This window comes from Mustela nigripes, chromosome 16, assembly GCF_022355385.1.
Source record: "Mustela nigripes isolate SB6536 chromosome 16, MUSNIG.SB6536, whole genome shotgun sequence".
NCBI classification, from domain to species: Eukaryota; Metazoa; Chordata; class Mammalia; order Carnivora; family Mustelidae; genus Mustela; species Mustela nigripes.
Window position 1 is genome coordinate 17,054,348 of NC_081572.1, and position 18,818 is coordinate 17,073,165.

Below are 18,818 nucleotides of genomic sequence, written 5' to 3' on the forward strand. Positions count from 1 at the left end.
CCCTGAGATCATGACCCGAGCCGAAGGCAGAGGTTTTAACCCATGGAGCCACCCAGGCACCCCGCCTGTTGCCCTCTTAGAACATCTGTCTTTCACCTGGATAAGCTGCCCAGATAAAAGTGACCACAGATGTTCCCCCTGCAAACATTTCCTGGGCACACACAGGACCTCGGGCCCAGAGCCATGGGTGACGATACCAAGCTGACTTCCAAGATCTCTCTGCCAGGTCTGGATTCTTGCTGATTCACAGGCAATTCTCCTCCTGTGCATTCTCAAAGTCCTTCCTCAAGAGTTTTGTGTTCCTGGGTCTACCACGAAGGCGATGGCAACCCCCAGGCCTCTCCAAGAACTCATTCCCACCCACTTAAGCTCTGTCTTACGTACACAGTGTGCTTAGAATCCCCCCGTGCAGTGCCATGATCTTTGGGGGAAGGACAGAGCATAAACAAGTTGGTCAGGTGCTCCGTGGGGTCACTGCAAAGGAGGGAAAGGAGCTGCCCAGTCTCTGGGTCCATTTGGGAGGACTCCACTTCCTGATTAGAAAACAGTCACTACCCCTTCCTTCAAGGAAACTGGAGGGAAGGAGTCGTTGAGACAATGTAGGAAAAGCTGTCGTGACCGTCCCTGGCACAAGGGACGGTGGTGGTCGCTGTGGTTACGAGTGCCAGCAGCGGCCAACCCATTCTCTGTGCCAGGCATGTCTCATGCGCTTCCCACATATTATCAACTCATTTAGTCCCCCAGCAAGCTTGTAAGGAAGGTACTGTGATCATCACCGCCACTTAGATAGGGAGAATGAAAGGCCATAGTGTTCTAGATCCCTCTGGAAAGAATCAGGAGAGATGCCATTCAGCAACCAGAGACTGTGTACCCACTTACGGGAATACGGAGAGGCGAGTGGGATGCGGTCCCTGCGAGACAGACGCCTAAGAAGAAAATCACTGGCACCTAATGTGGGACAGTGATTCATTCCATTGTGGAGAAGGTCTGACGTGCCCCTAGCGTACGATGGCCAGGCTGGTTTCAACTGCTCCCCAGGAGAGGGGATCTAGCTGGGTGACCAACCGAATGACTGATTCCTTACTCATTCATTCGTTCATGAAAGCATACATTCATTCAATTCAATCCCCTCTGGAACAGATACTCAGGGCTGGACTATTTCGCAAAAGATGATTTTTAAAAAGTCAGAGGACAGGGAGCCTGGCCGGCTCAGTCGGAAGAACATGGGACACTTCATCTTGGGGTTGGGAGTTCGAGCCCCACGTTGGGTGTAGAGATAACTAAAATAAATAAATAGAAAACTTAAAAATGAAATAAAATTAAAAATAAGAAGTCCAAGGAATCCCAGCCTGACTGCTGAGAATAAGATTCAAAGGACACACTGATCTGTGAAAGGAGCAGGAGAATCTTCTAGAACACATTTCCCAAATCGGTAATGGTGGTTACTGGGGGAGAAAAGGTATGCTAATGAGTACCATAACCACCAAGAGGCTGGAAGTAGCAGGGGGCACTTCTCCAACTTGATGACCCCCAGAATCCCTACTCAGCAGGGTTATTTGGGAGTGGCGGAAGAAATGCATCCATGCACAGACCAAGTCCCGCTCTGTGCGCAGGGGAGCTGGGAACAAGGTGGCAGGTAGGCTGGGAAGATGCCCAGGAAGGTGACAGCTTTGAGCTGGATTTTGAAAAGTCCTGGGAATCTTATGGTCAGGGGCAAGAGTGATGGGAAAGAGTTTTCCAGTCGGGAAAGGGATCCTAAGACCCCTTTATCTTTATAGTAAAGGCCTGAGGAAGTGGGGTGTTGTCCTATCGGGGTGGGGGAGAGAAGACCGGGCAAGGCCAAGCGTGTGAGGACAAGGATTCGAGCAGGACAGGGCTACCCCACCTGGTTTTTGAAGTGTGTTGAGGAGCTCATGGCTTTTCTTTCAGAAGGAAGGAACCCTAGCATTTGGATCAAAACTTAGGGGAAAGGGTCACCTTCGGGTCTTTCCTGAAGTGGCACCTGGGAGATGTTCCTGCTGTCACTCAGGCAGTCCCCTTGGGCTGGTGGGCGCTGCTGGGGTGGGACTCCCTGGCAGGAGTGGCATTGTTTCTGGAAGGTGGGCAGGGCTTTCATAGCCCAGGAGGGTGCTTTTGAGGAGCAGAAAGGAGGAGATGTGGTGCAGATGCAGAGGTGAGGCAGAGAAGAGAAGGCTCCATCAGCCACTTTGCCCCCGTCACCAAATGCCAGTGATGCCCCCGGGCCTTAGGCAGAAAATATGAGGAGCATGAAGGACGAGAAGCCAAAGTCAGGGATTTCCACCAGACACACCAGGCATGGGCCATATGTCCTTCCAAATGCATGTCTTACGTGTTGACATGAACACCTGGGTCCCCACACCGCCTCCTCTTTGCCCATGAACCTTAAACGGGCCCCATCTCTGCCAGTGAAAAACACAGATCCCATTTTGCAGCTGCCAGAGCAACAACGATGAAGTCCGTTGATTCCAAGCATCAGTGAAAACGTCAAGACAAGAGTAGAATGGGCACAGCCTAACTTCGAAAAGCTTGGTGTCATCTAGCAAAGGGGGACATTCGCACGTCCTGCTACAGAAAGCCCCATGAGCTCCTATGCCCTGTGTGCACCCCGAAACACTCATCCATTGGCAGGGTCTGGAGTCGGCAAGTGTGCATTCACACCATGGGCCATTACACAGCTGTGGAAATAGAAGAGCTCCAGTAACATCCAGCCACATAGTTTGAAATATAGAAATAGAAGGTAGATGGAGCAAAGACAGCATTCAGCACAACACCATTTTTACAATGGTTAAAGAATAAGCAGAAGGAAATATATATCGTCTAGGCCTTCTTTACTGGGAAAACTATTATTTTATTTAGATTACGTGACACAGAGAGAGAGACATTGAAAAGGCGAGCATCTAAGCCATTAACTGGGGCCCTATTAAACCCACACAGACTAGTCCTTGGAACCACACTAAAAACAGACAGCTTCCACGTTTGATTTATCCTTCCCTTCCCAGGAGCTGGAGGCTTTTGTGACTCTTTTGGCTGAACCGGACACCAGGTCAGGCCAGAGCCCACATTGCGTTGGGTCCACTGAGTCACAGACTTCTACCACATGCCCATCACCCCCACTTCTTTCTTCAAACAGGTTAATTAGTTGGGATCAAACACCATAAAGCAGATGGTTTTCCCTGAGTGTGGCCTTTTCAGTTTTGGAAGGAATTCAGATCTTTTTGTTGTACAAATCCTGGCCTGAGATATTTGTACAAAGCCTTGCTACATTGGAATGACCTTCAGGACATCCTTGATTTATTCTGTATTCACCTTGAATTCAGTTTTTGTGTATTGTTTCATTTCATCCTCAAGGAACGCGTGGGTGGCTCAGTTGGTTAACGCGTGGATGGCTCAGTTGGTTAAGCTTCCGCTCAGGTCACGATAACCGGGGTCCCCCAGGACCTCCAGCCCCACTCTGGGCTCCCAACTCAGGGGAGCATCTCTTACTCCCTTCCCCCATGGCCCTCCTCCTGTGTGAACTCTCTCTCTCAAATAAATAAACAAAATCTCTAAAGAAAAAAAAAAACTGTCCTGAGATCAGAATTTTTATCCCCATTTTACAGATGAATAAACTGAGATTCAGAGTTGTGTTTTTTGTTTTTTTTTTTTTTTAAGAAACTACCCCAAGTCCCTAGCTCTTAAGAACCACATCTGAGAGTCACACCACAGCAGATTTGACCCCTCTTTCTGGAACACAAGGCTGCCTGTCAGCACAGAGACTTAGGAGCTCAGAGCAGGGCCCTCTGTGGCATCCCACAGTGAGGGAAAACACCATCCCAGAGAATGGGACCCAGCTGAGCCTGGATGGGAGGTTCCCTGGTTCATCAGCCAAACCATCCGTGCAATTACCAGCTGCGCTCCTGTGTTACTCAGGGCCATGGGTAAGGCTCACTGGAGAGATAAGGACATATAAGTGGAGTCTTGCTCTCCAAGGATTGACTCTCTAGTTGGGAAGGCTGGACAGACGCACAGGAAGCGCTAACGAAGGATCTGAGAAGATACGGGACAAGTGCCAGAAGCTCTTCCCGGGAGGACCTCACAGAGGCCACGAGCATACGTCCGCAGATAGAAGACAGAGCCTGCGACCGGCAGGTGACTCTCAGCAGTGTCCCTTCATCCCACCATCGTCTTAGAGGACCTTCTGTGTGCCCTCGCACTATGCTTGGTGATGTGGGTACAAAGCTGACCAGGGGGCTGGTCCTGCCCACAGGGGACTCCCGGTCTCGTCCCCGAAAGCGCTCCCACCGGAAGGGGCTGACCTGGAGCCAGTGCCCAGGGAAGGCTACACAGAGAAAATGCTCGAACTGGACCTTGAAGACCACACGCAAGTTTGTACAGGTCATCCCAAGGGAGGGCAAAGGGAAGGCACAGAGGCCTGGAGATAGGAGGTAGTGGAAGAAGAACACAGACAATAAAACAGGATGAAGGACAGCCACACGTGTGGACACCACAGCGTCTTCGAAGTCACACACACATTATGTCCTTAACTCCTTAGAGGGGCCCTTGTCTTACAGAGCAAACGGAGCCTCGGAGAGTTTTTGGCCATCCAGGTACAACGGCAGAACCGTCTAGGCCCAGGATTGCTGTTCCCCAAGCCCACGCTCTTCCCCAAGCAGGGACAAGTAGGTCCTGGGGAGGAGGTGGGAGTGGGCCATGAGCTCCAGCGGGGAGCTGGGGCAGGGCCAGCCCACGGAGGGCACCCCGGGCCCTACCAGGGAGCAGGGAACAGCAGGGCCGCCCCACTGCGTGCTCTTCTGATGGGGCCGCTGAAAAACGAGGAATCCCGCCACACAGAAAGGAAGCCCTTGAGTCTGAGGGTGGGGAAGACAACGGTCCAGCTTAGCAGGCAAGGATGTGGAGGTGCGAGGTGACCCCGCCCCGGAAGGAGCTGGAAGTGAGGCCCGCGCGGAAGGCAGGTAACCTGCTAAGGGAGAAACGGAAGACGCAGCAAAGTTGGGGAAAGCAAGCCTTCTTCCAGATCCGGTGCCGGCCTAGCCTGGGGGGAGCCCTGTTTCCTGCCCAAGTGCCCCGGGGCCTGGCTGGGGTGTTCACGTGGCCTGGGTGAGAGGACAGACAGAGGCCTACCTCCCGCGGCCCGATGCGTAAAGACATCAGGTTAAGAAACTATTAGACATGGTTTGTCTCATCCCACTCAGGGAGCCAGACACTTTGACCGGACCTACTTCCTTATACGTGTGCTTCGGTAATAAGCTAAAAAGTCATTCTCTCATCTTTGTTCACCACAGAGCGTTATGCTAGAAAGGTAATATCGAGGTGGGGGGGGGGGGATGCCTGCTGGCTCAGCAGAACAGCATACAACTCTTGATCTCAAGGTTGTGAGTTTGAGCTCCACGCTGGGTGTAGCGATTACTTAAATAAGTAAAAAATTAAAAAACAAAACAAAACAGTGACACGGGGAGAGCCAGCCTCCATCCAGCCTGCCGTCTGCCCATCCCTGTTTCTTCCCACACTGGACACCCCAACAGCATTGCCAGGCTCCTTCCATAGCCCCTGCAAAGGGCCTCCCCTCATTACCGCTTGGGCTCAGGGGCACCCACACCAGCAGAGTGGCCGCCCTGATGGGAGAAAACCCAGACAGAGGTCCGCACAGACAGAGCCCAGAGGCAGGCTCATGGCCATTTGGGCAAGACACTCCAGGGGCTTGAGGAACCAGAGCATAAGCTGGGGGTTGGGGGATGTGGGCTCTGGGTGGGTACGACCCCTGGAACCCCAGACCCCAGGCCCTGTGGGAAGTGGCACGCCCCAGTTCCTGGGTTTTCCTTGACCGAGTCAGGAAAGACTACAGTCAGACCTAAGGAGGAACTTCCCGACTGGAGAGTGTGCTCCGGTGACTGGTGTCACTGGAAGGCCTGACAGGCCTGGCTGTGGGCACTTTGTGCCATGGTGGCCACTCCTGGGCTGGTCAGTTGTGGGGCTCGGAGCAAGGGAGTGGCTCTCTCGGGGCCTCAGTTTCCACACCTGTAGAATGGGCATCACGGGAGTAGCTTCGTCCCGAGGTTGTTGGGGGGGCAGGAGTTAAAGTGCTGCTGTCTCCCCAGCACACACCGCACACGACGGAGTATTGGCCGGTTGTGACCTGTCTCCCCCACTCGCTTTCTGGTTCCTTAGGCTCCCGCAGCCTCGATTGTCTCAGAGACAAAACAGGCATGAAGGTGCTGGTCTCATGGGCTGCTTCCGCTATAAGGACATTGCCGACGTGCCAGACTCCCCCATTCCAGACAGCTCAGGTCGACTGCCGAATGTCCCTGCAGAAGCTTTAGTCAAGACGGAGGGCCACCCAGCCTGGGGTTAGGCGTTCTCTTTGCTAAAGTCAAGGGGCTGAGTGGGGTGATCCCCAGAGGTGCTGCTGCAGGGCAGAAACAGAGGAGGCGGGGATGTACTCAGAGCTGAGGACACCTTGCTGGCACATGGGTGGGGCCCGGCCAGCCTCCCTTGCTGGCTGCCCTTCTCTGTCCCTCCTTGGAGTTCTATTGATGGATGGGGGATTGGCGCCTTCCAGGCGAAGCCAGTGCCCCCCCTTCCAGGGTGTTGCAAATGGGAAAGTCCTTGCTGGCCCTGAAGGACCCTGGTGCTTATCCCACCCCCACAGGACCTTGGGTCTGGCCTCCAGCTGCTCTCCCTTCCAGTGCTGGGGACTGGGAGCCTCCCAGGGGCAGAGACAGGATAGGCGCTCTCTGGGCATGCTGCAGAATAGCAGCAAAGAGACCCAGCTGGCTTCCAGCTCAAGGGAAGGTGGGAGGAACCAGCTATGAAGGGAGCCAGGGAAAGAGTAAAGCACAGTCGTTGGCAGGAAACAGGAGAGCTTTCCAAGAGAAAGATTGTGTACCAACGTCAAGTTTCGAATGAAGCCGATCATGGACAAAAGAAAAGATGGTGGCTTACCCAAAGACAAGGCTTTAGTAGACTTGGGATGGAGGGGGAGCTGATGATAAAGAGAAACTGATCGGAATTCTTACAACCCAACTCCCTGATAGAGCAAGATTTATGTGTGCCTTGTGTGCCTGATAGAGCAAGAACGATGTGTGCCTTGTCTCTTTCCAGAAAGGATTTGACCACCAACATTTATTCCAAGGACAACAAATATGTAGCGAGTATCGACTCTGTACTTGCCACCGAGAACATAGCAGTAAGTAAGTCAGTGCCTGCTCTCAAGGAGCTTGTAATACAAAACACCTGGGATTAAATAATAACATGAAAATGAAAATCAGGATCAAGGCGAAGGAGAAGACAAAATATATTGAGTCAAGGTCAATAGAGGTGCCGGGATAGAACTTCAAGTTTGACTCTGGGTTTTCTAACAACCAGGACACAAAGGGAAACATACTTCATCTGAAGAGGAAAGATAATCGTCCTCTGGGAGGAATAAAGCTGAATATGGAATTGTAAAGAACCGGGAAAAAAAAAAAAATCAGCTGTCTCAGATGCACTAACTCAAGAATTGGTGTGGGTGAGAAAGATCCTGTCTGGTTGCTTTCTGGTATGTGGACGGTAGAGATCAGGTATGAAGGAGCAGCAGGAACTCAATAGAAGGATCAAACTTAGAACTGGAAGTAATGCGAGAGGCCACTTAGCACACCTCCTTCCTGTTTCACGGGTGAGAACACACTGATTTGCCCAAGCACCCTGCACCTGTCCAAGGAGGCAGCAAAATGGCCACGTGGTCTCCACTGCCAGGCTCCAACGAGCCCAGCGTGAGGACGCGTAGGAAGTTCACCAGGGACTTGCGAGTTGAAGGTCACATGTAATCTTGCCTCAAAGCCATCCTTTGGGGAATAAGGTAGCACGTGAATAAGTAAATTCTTGCCCCAAATAAGAAGTCGACTTTTGAGCCTGAGTGGTGGTAGGAAGAAAAAGCTTTGGGCCCAACAGGATGGGGATTCCGAGTACCGGCTGTGTGCCCCGAGGCTTTGTCTGCAGGACTGAGGCTCCCAAGTATAGCGTGAGCTGGTGAGCAGGTAGAATACAGACGGGAAAGGTTTGCAAACGGAGCTGGGGTGGAAAATCCAATCCCAGGGGAACCAAGACTCTAGGCACAGGGCTCAGACAGCAGCCTGCTCAGGCTTGGGCTCGCATCCTCCTGAGAGCCCTCCACGGTTCAGGGCTGTCAGCCTTGTGGTCTGAGCCCAGCAGACCCGAGCCAAGCAGGGCAGGCTGACCGCTGGGCCAGGGAACCAGGTCCCCCTCCTTTCAAAGTCAGCAGAAGCAATGTGCTGGGAGCTTTAGGTTACGCTGGGGGGGTGGGCAGGGAGGTTGTATCCATTCTGCCCATTCCGTCTGCCCACGACCCCACATCAATGCACACATGCAACTGGCACTCTTAGAAACATCTTTTGTCCCTGTGCCTTTACAAAGCGTGTTACATACAGCACAGAGGTGTGTGTTTGTTTACTGGCCCCTGCTCTATGCTGGGCACTGGGGTGGGGTGGGGTGGGAGGGAGCGGTGCAGAGAGGAGTTACAGGAACTAAAACTCTGGTTCTCCCTTGGGGGGCATCTATAGTCTAGGAGGAAAAGAAGACTCCCGAAGTCTTTGGCAGAAAGCAGTGGGAACGTATGGCATGTCTGCCTGAGGGGGAGAGGAAGTGAGGCATGAGTTTGGAAATCAAGGTGGGCTTCCCAGAGGAAGAGAGTTTGGATCTGGGTTCAAGGCAAAGTGGAATTTCAACAGTTGAGTGTGGGGAAGGTGGTGAGGTCTTCCATGAACAGGCACAGAGGAACTGGGAGGTCCTTGGGGGTTTAAGAAAGTACTACTAAACAGGTGGGTAAAGGCCAAATCCTAGGGAGCATCAGTGCCAGTCAAGACGTGGGGAGTCACGGGAGGTTTCAGAGCAGGGGAGAGGCCCTCAGAAATCCCAGTGAGGAAGATAAGTGGGGAGGAGCTGGACAGGAGGCAGGAAGCTTGGCTGGGCACTGCCACCATCCGTATTTGCATTCCCAGTGTCCCTGCAAGGAGAGACTGGTTTTTCTCGCTGTCCGGCTGGCTCTGGCCGATAAATGGGACCCTGTGCCCAGGGGCGGGTTACACACAAGGGCCCTCCCAGCAGACTGGGTGCTTGGTCCTGGTGCTCCCATTCTCCTTACTGCCCCCAACACATGGGAGTGTGCATGCGCGCATACACACACACACACACACACACACACACACACACACAGAGTCCTCCCTGGTTTTCCAGCCTAGCTTGAGTAAATGGTCTGCCAGTTTGCAAGTCCTTGTATAGGCAATGACCGCAGGCCTCAGAAAAGCTCCTTCCATCTCTAGACCCTCACTCCAACTCACCTCCCACCACAACGCCACCCTTGTGTGTCCCTCCTTAGAAATCCTGCTCTGTGCCTGGATGAGTGCTGGTCAGGCCCCTGGTCTCTACATTAGTTCGGGAGGGCTCCCAGGCCGCATGTTGTGTGCCGAGGACGTGCACATGTCCTGTGGCCACTTGGTCTCAGCCTCTGCCCCTCCCTTGGGTGCTCCCCATGGAGCCGCATGACGCCCCAACATCCCATTCCTTCCTCCTCTGGTGAAAATACCAACTCCTTCAGCTAAGGGGCCCAGCGGGTCCTGCGGGGTCCATGTTCAGCACTGTCTGACCAGGGGCCAGCTCTCACTCGTCTTTTCTGGTAGGACCAGCAATGACGCCAACTTCTCTGGAAAGAGCGCGACACTTCTCAACGGGCCTTATCAGGACGACTGCTTCCGAAGCTCCAGACAGCCCTGCGGGTGGGCAGGGCCTAGGACGGCCTTATTACCACCATCCCTGGTGCAGATGACAAAACCGAGGCCTGGGAAGTGGGGAGACTCATCCCTGACCGCACAGCTGTTTGAGGACAAAGATTTGTGCTCAGCACTTCCCACCCTGCCCCAAGGGCAGCTCTCCGTGACCTGCCCTCCTCTACCAGACAGCCGGTCCAAATCCCTGGGTGACCAGAATCCGGGATTGAAATCTCGGAGATGGAAGTCCAGGGCCAGCTGCTTGCCCGACTCCCCTTTTCTTGCGGTCCAGAACAGTGAAGGGACTTGTCTCAAGTCACACCCCAACTAGGGGCAGAGCCAGGACTCGGGACCCCTAACTCACCGGCCAGAAACCTCCCGATACCCCACACTGCCCCCTCTCGTCTCCCAGCACACCTCTGCGTCTCCATCCTTCCCGTGGATGTATGGGTGTGCCTGACATTTCTGGAATTCACTCCACACACATAATGAGGCCATTTTGAGAAGGCCCGCCTCGGGGGGAACCAGAGAGCTGTCTAGTGCCCCCAACCTGACCCCTGCCAACCCCTCCCGGCTGTGCACGCCAAGCTGCAGCTAAATACACTCTGTTGGCCGAGGCTGCCCTCCCCCTCTACGCGCCCCCCCCCACCTTTCTAGCCTCCAGAACTAGTGGCGGGGTTTTGGGTTTCAAAGCCGTGATGAGACTACATGGGAACCGAGCAGCAGACGGGAGATGTCAGGGTGTCCCATGGGGCAGTGTTCCCATTGGGGATCCAGATGTCTTCACAGCGAGTAACCGAACCGAGCGGGGGTTGCTTATCAACGGTGCCGAAGGGACTTTGTAGCTTTAGCAGGTGAACTGTGGGACACTCGGAGACAGTTTAATGTGAGGCTAGGAAAGTTCCGATACAAGCCTACCCCTGTCCCTGGAGAACCCTCTGGATCTAAGACAGCCCTTGTGCCCACAGGACACAGGTTGTCTGGCACTGAAGAACCAGGTTTCAACCTCCCAGCCCAGTACCTGGTCCCTAGTCCCCAGCCCGCCCGTGGTCCACCGAGGAACCGAACATAAAAGGAACATACTTGAAGGAAGGACCCCGAAGCAGCAGTAGGATAGGGCACTGGAGGGAAAGTGTGGAGTTGGCACCTTCAGGAAGATTCTAGAAACCCTTTTCCCACAGGTGGGTTATTGATTCACCTGCCCAGAAGCAGGGAAGAAAGGAACGGATCCTCTTTCCCAGACCGGCCTGTGCCCGCGCTCCCTCTGTACGCCAGACTCCCCTGAGTCCTTCCAGGAGATGGAACTCTGATCTCTTCCCTTTTTCTCCACCTCCTCCAGCCCCAGAAGCTCTTCCTGCTCCCCTGGCCTAGTCTCTCATTGAGAAGAGGGAATTCCTTCTTTGGCAGCAGGAGAAAGAGGGACCCTGCTTGGAGCGTGGGCAGCCATGGGGACAGGCCTGGAGGGGGAGAGGGGTAAAAGTCGATCCCTCCTGCCGCACCACTCATACCTCCCCCTCCAAGAATGTAATTAACCAGCAGGCCTCTGCCAGGAGCCAAGCTTTCTGCCTTCCGTCTATAAATCACCTTCTGAATCATCTCTCGGCTCCTGGAGGAGCAACTTCTGTGCTCGGGCTGGTCCCGGCGGCCCCGGGGCCACTCCCCCTCTGCGTCTGCTTCTCTACCCCTCCCAGGCCCGGCCCCAGGAGGCTCCGGGTCCCAGCTGGAAATGGCAGTGGCCACAAGAGCCCCGCAAACTGTGGAGTGGGAGGAAGGTAAGGGGAGGCTCCGGTACCTTAGTCCCCACCCTTCCTGGGCAAGCAAAGAGCTGAGGGTAGGTTCTCCTGGCCTAACTCCATTAAGTTAAGAATAAAGCTACAGGGGCACCTACGTGGCTCAGGGGGTTAAGCCTCTGCCTTTGGCCTGGGTCATGATCTCAGGGTCCTGGGATCGAGCCCTGCATTGGGCTCTCTGCTCAGCAGGGAACCTGCTTCCCACCCCCAACCCGTCTGCCTCTCTGCCTGCTTGTGATCTCTGTCAAATAAATAAATAAAATCTTAAAATAAAATAAAATAAAGCTACAGTCAGGGCACCTGGCTGGCTCGGTAGGAAGAATATGCGTTGGACTCTTGATCTCAGGGTTGTGAGTTCAAGCCCTGTGTTGGGTATAGCAAGTACTAAATAAATAAATAAATGAATAAAAAAAAAGAAAAAGAAAGCTACAGGCTCATGGTCCCCAGTGCCAAAGATAATGAGGCAAGCTGAATTCTGAAGATAAGAAAGCAGGGCCAGGTGGGGCCAATCCAGGAGGGCTTCTTGGAAGAGGCAAGTTTGGATCAAGGACTTAAAGGGGTCAAAATAGCTTGCAAAAGGGAGGTGTGAGTGACTAATATTCACCTAGTACTTTCTGTAAGCCAGGCATTGTTCTAAGAGCTTTATATGCGTTCGCTCATTGAACCTTCTCTACAACCCTATGAGGCAGAAGCAATCACTATCCTCATTTTAGAAACGTGGAAACTGAGGCTCAGAGAGGTTAACTTGCCCTAGGCCACCCAGGTAGAACGTGAAAGAGCCAGATGTGAGTGTGAGCCCGGCTGCTGGATTTGGGGGCAGTGTGGTAACGGGTGCAGCCAGCTCTGGGACTGAGCGCGGGTTGGGCTGCAGAAATCAGGAGCTAGGCTGCCGGAGGCAGGCTCTGAATGGCTGAATGGGTTGGGTTGGTGGGTGGGGGGAGAGTTGGGCATGGGGAAGGCAGTGGGGAGAGGGACACTGGGGCCTCCCCTTCACAGCACTGTATATCAGTCCCTGTCATAGCTCTGGGGAACTCCAAGACGCAGAAGGGATCCCTCAGGGGAGTCAAGGAAAGGGAGACCCAGAGGAAGGCAGGGACTTGAAGCAGAGAGAAGAAAAGAAATTCATCCTAGGTCACCCAGCAGTGAACCCCGATCTCAGACCCATCTCCCCACTCTGCTCTAACCACTTCCTGGCACTCATGAGAACATAATGTACACATGGAACATCCTTGACCCTAACCTTGGAGGGACAGAGGTAGAGAACTTCTTTCCCTCCCTGTGGGCTTTAGAAGGATTCTAAGCCTCCCAGCAGGGTGGGTAGAAAAGTCTAGAAGACCAGGTCCTCCTCCACTCCTGGGCTCACCACATTCTCAGGCCAGGAAGGTCTTCCTTTTTCCCCTCTCCCGGTGGAAGAGTCTGTTAGCTCCATCCTCCTCTGAGAAAACTCACCTCTCCTGCCCTGACCTATTCCAAGTCTAGAGAAAACCCTAAGTTCAGAGCTCCCTTCCCCTATCTTGTGTCCAGACCACCTTCTCAGGGGCCCACACGGTCTTCTTAATCCTTCATCTGTCCAAGTACCACTCAGGTCTTTTTAACATTCCATCCTGTAGAGAGGCGGATTAGAGACGCTGGCTTGGCTGAGTCTACTCTTTGGAGATTTCCATCTAGGGCCCCGCCAACCATGTGTGCCTCAGTTTCTCCACCTTCATAAGTTACTGAGCATGCACCGAGAGGCCAGAGTGTGGTGACTGGCTGGGTTTGTCACTGGGAAAGCTGCAGAGAGGGAGCATGTCCACCAAAGAACTTGGCACCACAGTCCAGCTCCTGACTCTTCGACCCATCCCCACCCCTAAAAGGTCTTCTCACCAGGCAGCTGTCGCAGACCCGGGACCCTCAAGATCCCTGGGATGGGGGTGACGCTCAGACTCCACCAGCCCAGACTCCACCCATCGCTCACCTCTTGGCCCCAGAGCTGTTGAAAAAATGCTCTGAGAGATTCTGGGAGAACTTTCCCTGACTGCTGCCTGGTCCTCTCTGCCTTTTCCCCTATGCTAAAGCAGGTTCTTCCAAGAACATAATTCACCTCCAGGATCCTGGTATTATTATAACATTTGACCTGTTTTTGTTTTTGTTTTAAACCAAATGTGGTCCCATCTTAAGAATACAAACAGATGCCCCACCAATTTTCCTCCCCTTGGACAGCAAGCCCCGCCCACAGTGGGGGTGGGGTGAGCAGGAGGGTTGTTAACTCACTTCCAAGAGACCTGGATTAATTTCTACCACCACCCCCCCAGATCCCCCCAGGGAAAGGCCTGCCCTGGAAGGGAGACCACCCGGTTCAAGCCTGGCCATCCAATCTGCCCATCTGTCTGTCTGTCTGTCTGTGGGATCAACAGCCTCCAGCCAGCTCAGCTCCTCGCCAGCCCCAGCCCCAGCCCCAGCCAGCTGTAATTCCTGCCTGTTACAAGTGTTAACACCTGGCCTGGGGCCTTCCTCCCCCGCAGTCTCCAGGTGCCTCCTTGGGCCCAGCCCACTGACCCCCACGGGGTTTGACTGAACATGTTCACAAGCCTCTGAAAGGCGGGTGGAGGTGGGAGCGGGTGGGGGAAACAGCACGACATCTGACAGATAGGGAAACTGAGGCAGGGCTTGGGACAGCCGTCGGAGTGGAGGAATGGGTCTCAGGATGGTGGAAAGAGAACTCAGGTGTCTTATTTCCCAGCTCACTGCCCTTGACTTCTGCAGAACACCTTCACCCAAGCTGCGGGGCAGGACGGGCTGGTGAAGCTGGAGCAGGAGAGGAAACAGCGCCCCAGGCGGGTGGGTCACTCAGAGGCAGGGTGGGCTCCCGACCCCCAGCGGAGGCCCCTTCCATCAGGGCCTCTGTCTCTGGAATGTAGCAGGCCCTAGGATGGGCCCTAATAAGGGAGTTCATTTTTCCCCCAAGAAGGAGAAGAAAGACAAGTTCCTCCAGCAGGCACTAACTGGGACTGACAAGAAGAATTACAGAAATCAGTGCTGCTGTCACCGCTTCCTGTCCCTGCTCTACCCCTACCTGGCTGGGAAGGCCTGGAGCACATCTCTTCCTTCCACGAGCCTCTCTCTGACATCCTGATGGCTCTGCTTTCTGGTATGCCTTCTCTTGGGGCTGGGGCGCGAGCAGCACAGGCCCCTGGGGGTTCCAGGGGCCTTTCTTGAGGGGTGGCAGGGACAGACATCCCAGCTAAACCGTTTCTCCTGTAAACCCCTCCTGGGGAATGTATGAGCTGGGTGGGCTTAAGAGGGCAGCCTCTGCTGGGCTCAGACGCTGAAAGATCTGGAATCTGACGGACTGCCCTGGAGGCAGAGCGAGAACAGGAATCTGAGGCCTGTCCACTCTGCCTTCCCTGTCCCAGGCCCGGTCCCAGCTCTAAGAAGGTGACTTCCCCTCCATGCCAGTTCCAAGCCCAAAGACAAACAGCCAAAGAGGGGAGGGCTGTGACCACCGTCCTCAGACAGACAGGATAAGCTCATGCCAAGAAGGGCTCTGTACCCTGCATAGACACTGCCCAGTCCGGGATCCTTGGTCAGCAGGGCCCCTCACAGCTTCTTGGTTAGACCTTTGTCTCCTGCTGGACTGCCCCTCCAGGACCACAGCTGCCCACCAAGCACCCAAGCTCAGGAGGTCACTCACACCCGTAACTCATGGGTCTGCAAACATATCCATGAGGCCAGGGCCCTGCCAGCCACGGGGACTTGAGGACAGGGTCCCAGGCAGACCCAGACACAGCCTCCCACTCCTCCTTCCAAGCACAATCAGGTCATGGCCAGGAGCACTGATACCCATGCACAAAGACAGCTGTGGGGCTTTCCCCTGACACTGTCGTGAAGGCATGCGCGCACATGCACGTACACACGCGTATGCACACACACACACACACAGCGCTCACATGCCCAGTCATGAACACAGTCATGCCTAGTGTCACAAGCAGACACAAGGGCTGACCTTTATGTGGGCATAGACACTTCTAGGCTTCCTCTCTCTCTCTCTCTCTCTCACTCACACACACCCACACATTCTAGAATCAGCCACTTGTGTATAGAGGTGCAGCACACTCTTTCACGGCCACGGATCCCCCTCTCACTTGAGTTCACATCCATGGTGGTCCAGGTGTGGGCATGGACTCCTCCACACAGAGACACACTCGTATTTGGTTGACACCTCTTATGATCATAGCCCTAGAATACACACACACACACACACACACACACACACACACACACACACACATCCCTCTCCTCTGCTCAGACAAAGCAGCATCCTGGCCTCCCCCTGCACCCCCCCCCCAACACCAGCCCCCAAACAAGCCATGTGTCCAGCATTATGTTAGGGAAGATGTTCTGGCTTTCCAGGTTTTTCCAACATCTTGCTATCTAGGTGTTCCCCAACACACGACTGCACACCAGACTGCCCCCTCCCCACAACCCTTCCTCACAGGCACTGCCCCAGGAAGTGCCCTCCTCCAGTAAATAGGGTAGGGGAACCGGCCTCTTCCTCACCCCTACTCCTGCCTCACCCCTGCAGCCCCTGGGGCTCCAAGCCTTCTCTCCCATACCCTCCCCCCACCAGTCCCCATGAAGGCAAAGAACAGCATGGCCTTGGCCCAGGGATGCAAAGAGGGTCAGAAAGGGTTGCAAAGGCGGGATGGGTTTAGGCAGCAGTCTTCCCCCAACAGGCAGAGCCCCCGACCTGGAATCCCTGGCTGCCCCCGCCACCCCTCAGACTTCTTTATGTACAGGAGGCCCCAGGCCAGCCCAAAGCCGCGGGAAGGAAGGGCTGGACAGAAGAAAGACTTTCCCTCGGGTGTGTGTCCTGGGAGCAACTCTCAGAACCCTCTACACACAGACCCTTGGTCATGCCCTGCTCCTGCCCCCATCCTGGGCCCCCCACCCCAGCAATTGGAGGCAGACTCAGGGTGTGGCCCCGGAATCATGCTGGTTCTGCTCCCCCTAGCTGGGGCTGGAGAGGGGGTGGCAGGTCGGAGAGAGGGGGATGCGCAGGGGGGCACCGCACCCTGGTGGCCTTCCCCTCTGACTTAAACCTCAGGGGCCACAGGCCCTCTTCTTACTCACGGATCCCAAATTCTTCCTCTTCACCTCCCACCCTCCCACCCCCCCACCCCCCGGGCCGAGGCTCTCCGTCCAGGAGGGTAAGATTCTTTAATTAAAGTTTTCCGGAATGCAGGGGGCTGGAGACTGAGGACAGGCGGGGTATAATTTAGAGAACTGGTTTCAGTGTCTCTTTCCCCTCTGGCCTCTGGGACCTGCTGGGGGGCGGTGGGGCTGCTTGGAAAACAAGGGGACTCCCTGGAACTGGGGCTCCCAAAGGGCTGTTTATTCCTCGGTCAGCCTCCCCCTCCATAGACGCACCCCCCCAAAACACCGCGCCTGATTTCCCAGCCTTATTTACTAAAAATGTCTTTTGTATCCGCATTTCTCGGGGATAGAATTCTGCTTTGCCTCTCTCCCTTTCTCCTCGGTCCTCGGTTTTCCAAAAGGAACGAATTTGACATGGAGAATTGGGTTTTTGGTCAAAGAACAAACCCACCCCCTCCCAGACAACTACATTTTCAAAGAGCCCCCCCCTTTTGCCAGGATGGACAAACAAGAAATGAATAAAATCCGAATTCAATGGCATCTCGGATCAGCAAATACCATATTCACTTCTGAGGCTCAAGATTAATCTGGAGCAGAGTGGGGAGAATCTGATGAAATCCACCCCCCCGGCCTGCTCCCCTGCCCCAGGGTTCCCTGAAGCCATCGGGGTCTGAAATATGAAGGCAAAAGGGGGTTATTGTGGGGGAAATTTCTTGATGGAGGCGCCGGCGGAGATGGGGGTGGCAATGAAGGAACAGGATGATTTTGCCCATGAAGACCCCAAAATGGAGAAGAGGAGTGGCTGGGCCCCAGGGACAACGCTGGATTTCCAGAAACCCAACTGCAAGCAAATGGAGGGTCTTCGGGGGGCCCCCAGATGAGGACGGGTGGAGGGTGAGGATTTAGGAATCAGAGACCATCGGAGCCGGGAAAAGTCCTCCAGCCTCTGCAGCGAGTAGCAGGGAAAATGGTGATTATCAGAAAAGCCAGGAGTTGGATTCTGAAGGCGACACCAGCAGAAAATCCAGGAGGGGTGGGCGAGTGGGGGGCTGGAGGGAGGCAAGGAGAAAGGAGCCGCAGCCCACCCCGACCGGCGCCCCCCACCTCCCCGGGACTCGGCGGAGAAATCGGGCCGCGGGCAGACAAGAGGCGAGTCTTACCACCAAATTGGGTAGCCGGCGAGGACCCTGGTGCCACAGAGCAGGAGGCCGAGGAGCAGCCCGAGCAGGTGGGGCTCCATTAGAAGCGGCGCCGAGGAGGAAGTTTGCCCGCGACCATGAAGAGGGGGAGCGACGCCCCCAATAGTTGGAACAAAGTCCACTTGAGATTGGAAATGACTTTCGGGCTTGTCAGAAGCGCACCTCCACCCGCAGCCGCCCCCCTCCCGAGCCCAGCGCGGAGCAGCCGGGTTTGAGGATGTCAGCGAGCAGCCAATCAGCGCCCGCGGCCTAAGGTAAGAGATGAGTCTGTAGTTCAGCCTGTCAATCACGCGCCCCTCCCGCCCGGCCCACAAGTCGGGCTCGGGGAAGGGCATCGCCCAGCAAACTTGGGCAAAGCCGCGCCCCGGACACAGTGGGAACTTGGGGTTGGGGGGGACAGCACTTTGGACCCTCTGATGGCCCGGGACCGCCGCGGCGCCCCACCCCCCGCCGCCCCCCGCCAGCCAGGTTGAAGAAGCTGGGGCTTTGACGGGGGCGTTCACGTGGTGCCGGGTTGGCGTGGGCATTGATGGGTGGCTCCTTTTCTCTCGGGGGACCGTGACCCCTTTGGACTTGGGCACGTGAGAAATCGAGAGTAGAAAGCACACGGATGTTTCCAGAAGCCTCGCTCGGGCAAGACAGGATCCGAGGGTCTCGGAGAGGGTTGGGAAATACAACCCCTCCCAGCCTTCAGCCTTCGGGGCCGGCGAGCCTGCCGGCCACCCGACCCCGGCCGCGGGAGGTCGCTTCCCGGGTGTCCGAGAGGCGCGCGGAAGGGTCCGCGGAGGCTCGAAGGTCTGGCTGCGGGCGGCGCCGGGGGACGGAGCTGAGTGTCATTTGAGTCTTTTGTCAGGGATCAGATCGGTATCGGGACCTCCTGCTGCCTTTGCATTTCCTGCAACTGACACCAGCGG

General features: G+C 55.1%; 1 protein-coding gene across 1 annotated transcript in view; it reads right to left on the bottom strand.

Moving 5' to 3' along the window:
• The window catches only part of WNT3 (Wnt family member 3), a 47,244-nt gene extending 29,155 nt beyond the window's left edge, over positions 1–18,089 (bottom strand). Inside the window, exon 1 of the mRNA XM_059379496.1 lies at positions 17,866–18,089. Within this exon, the coding sequence (XP_059235479.1) occupies positions 17,866–17,945 (80 nt within the window). The 5' untranslated portion in view covers positions 17,946–18,089. The remainder of the gene's footprint in view (positions 1–17,865) is intronic.
• Positions 18,090–18,818: the final 729 nt, after the last annotated feature.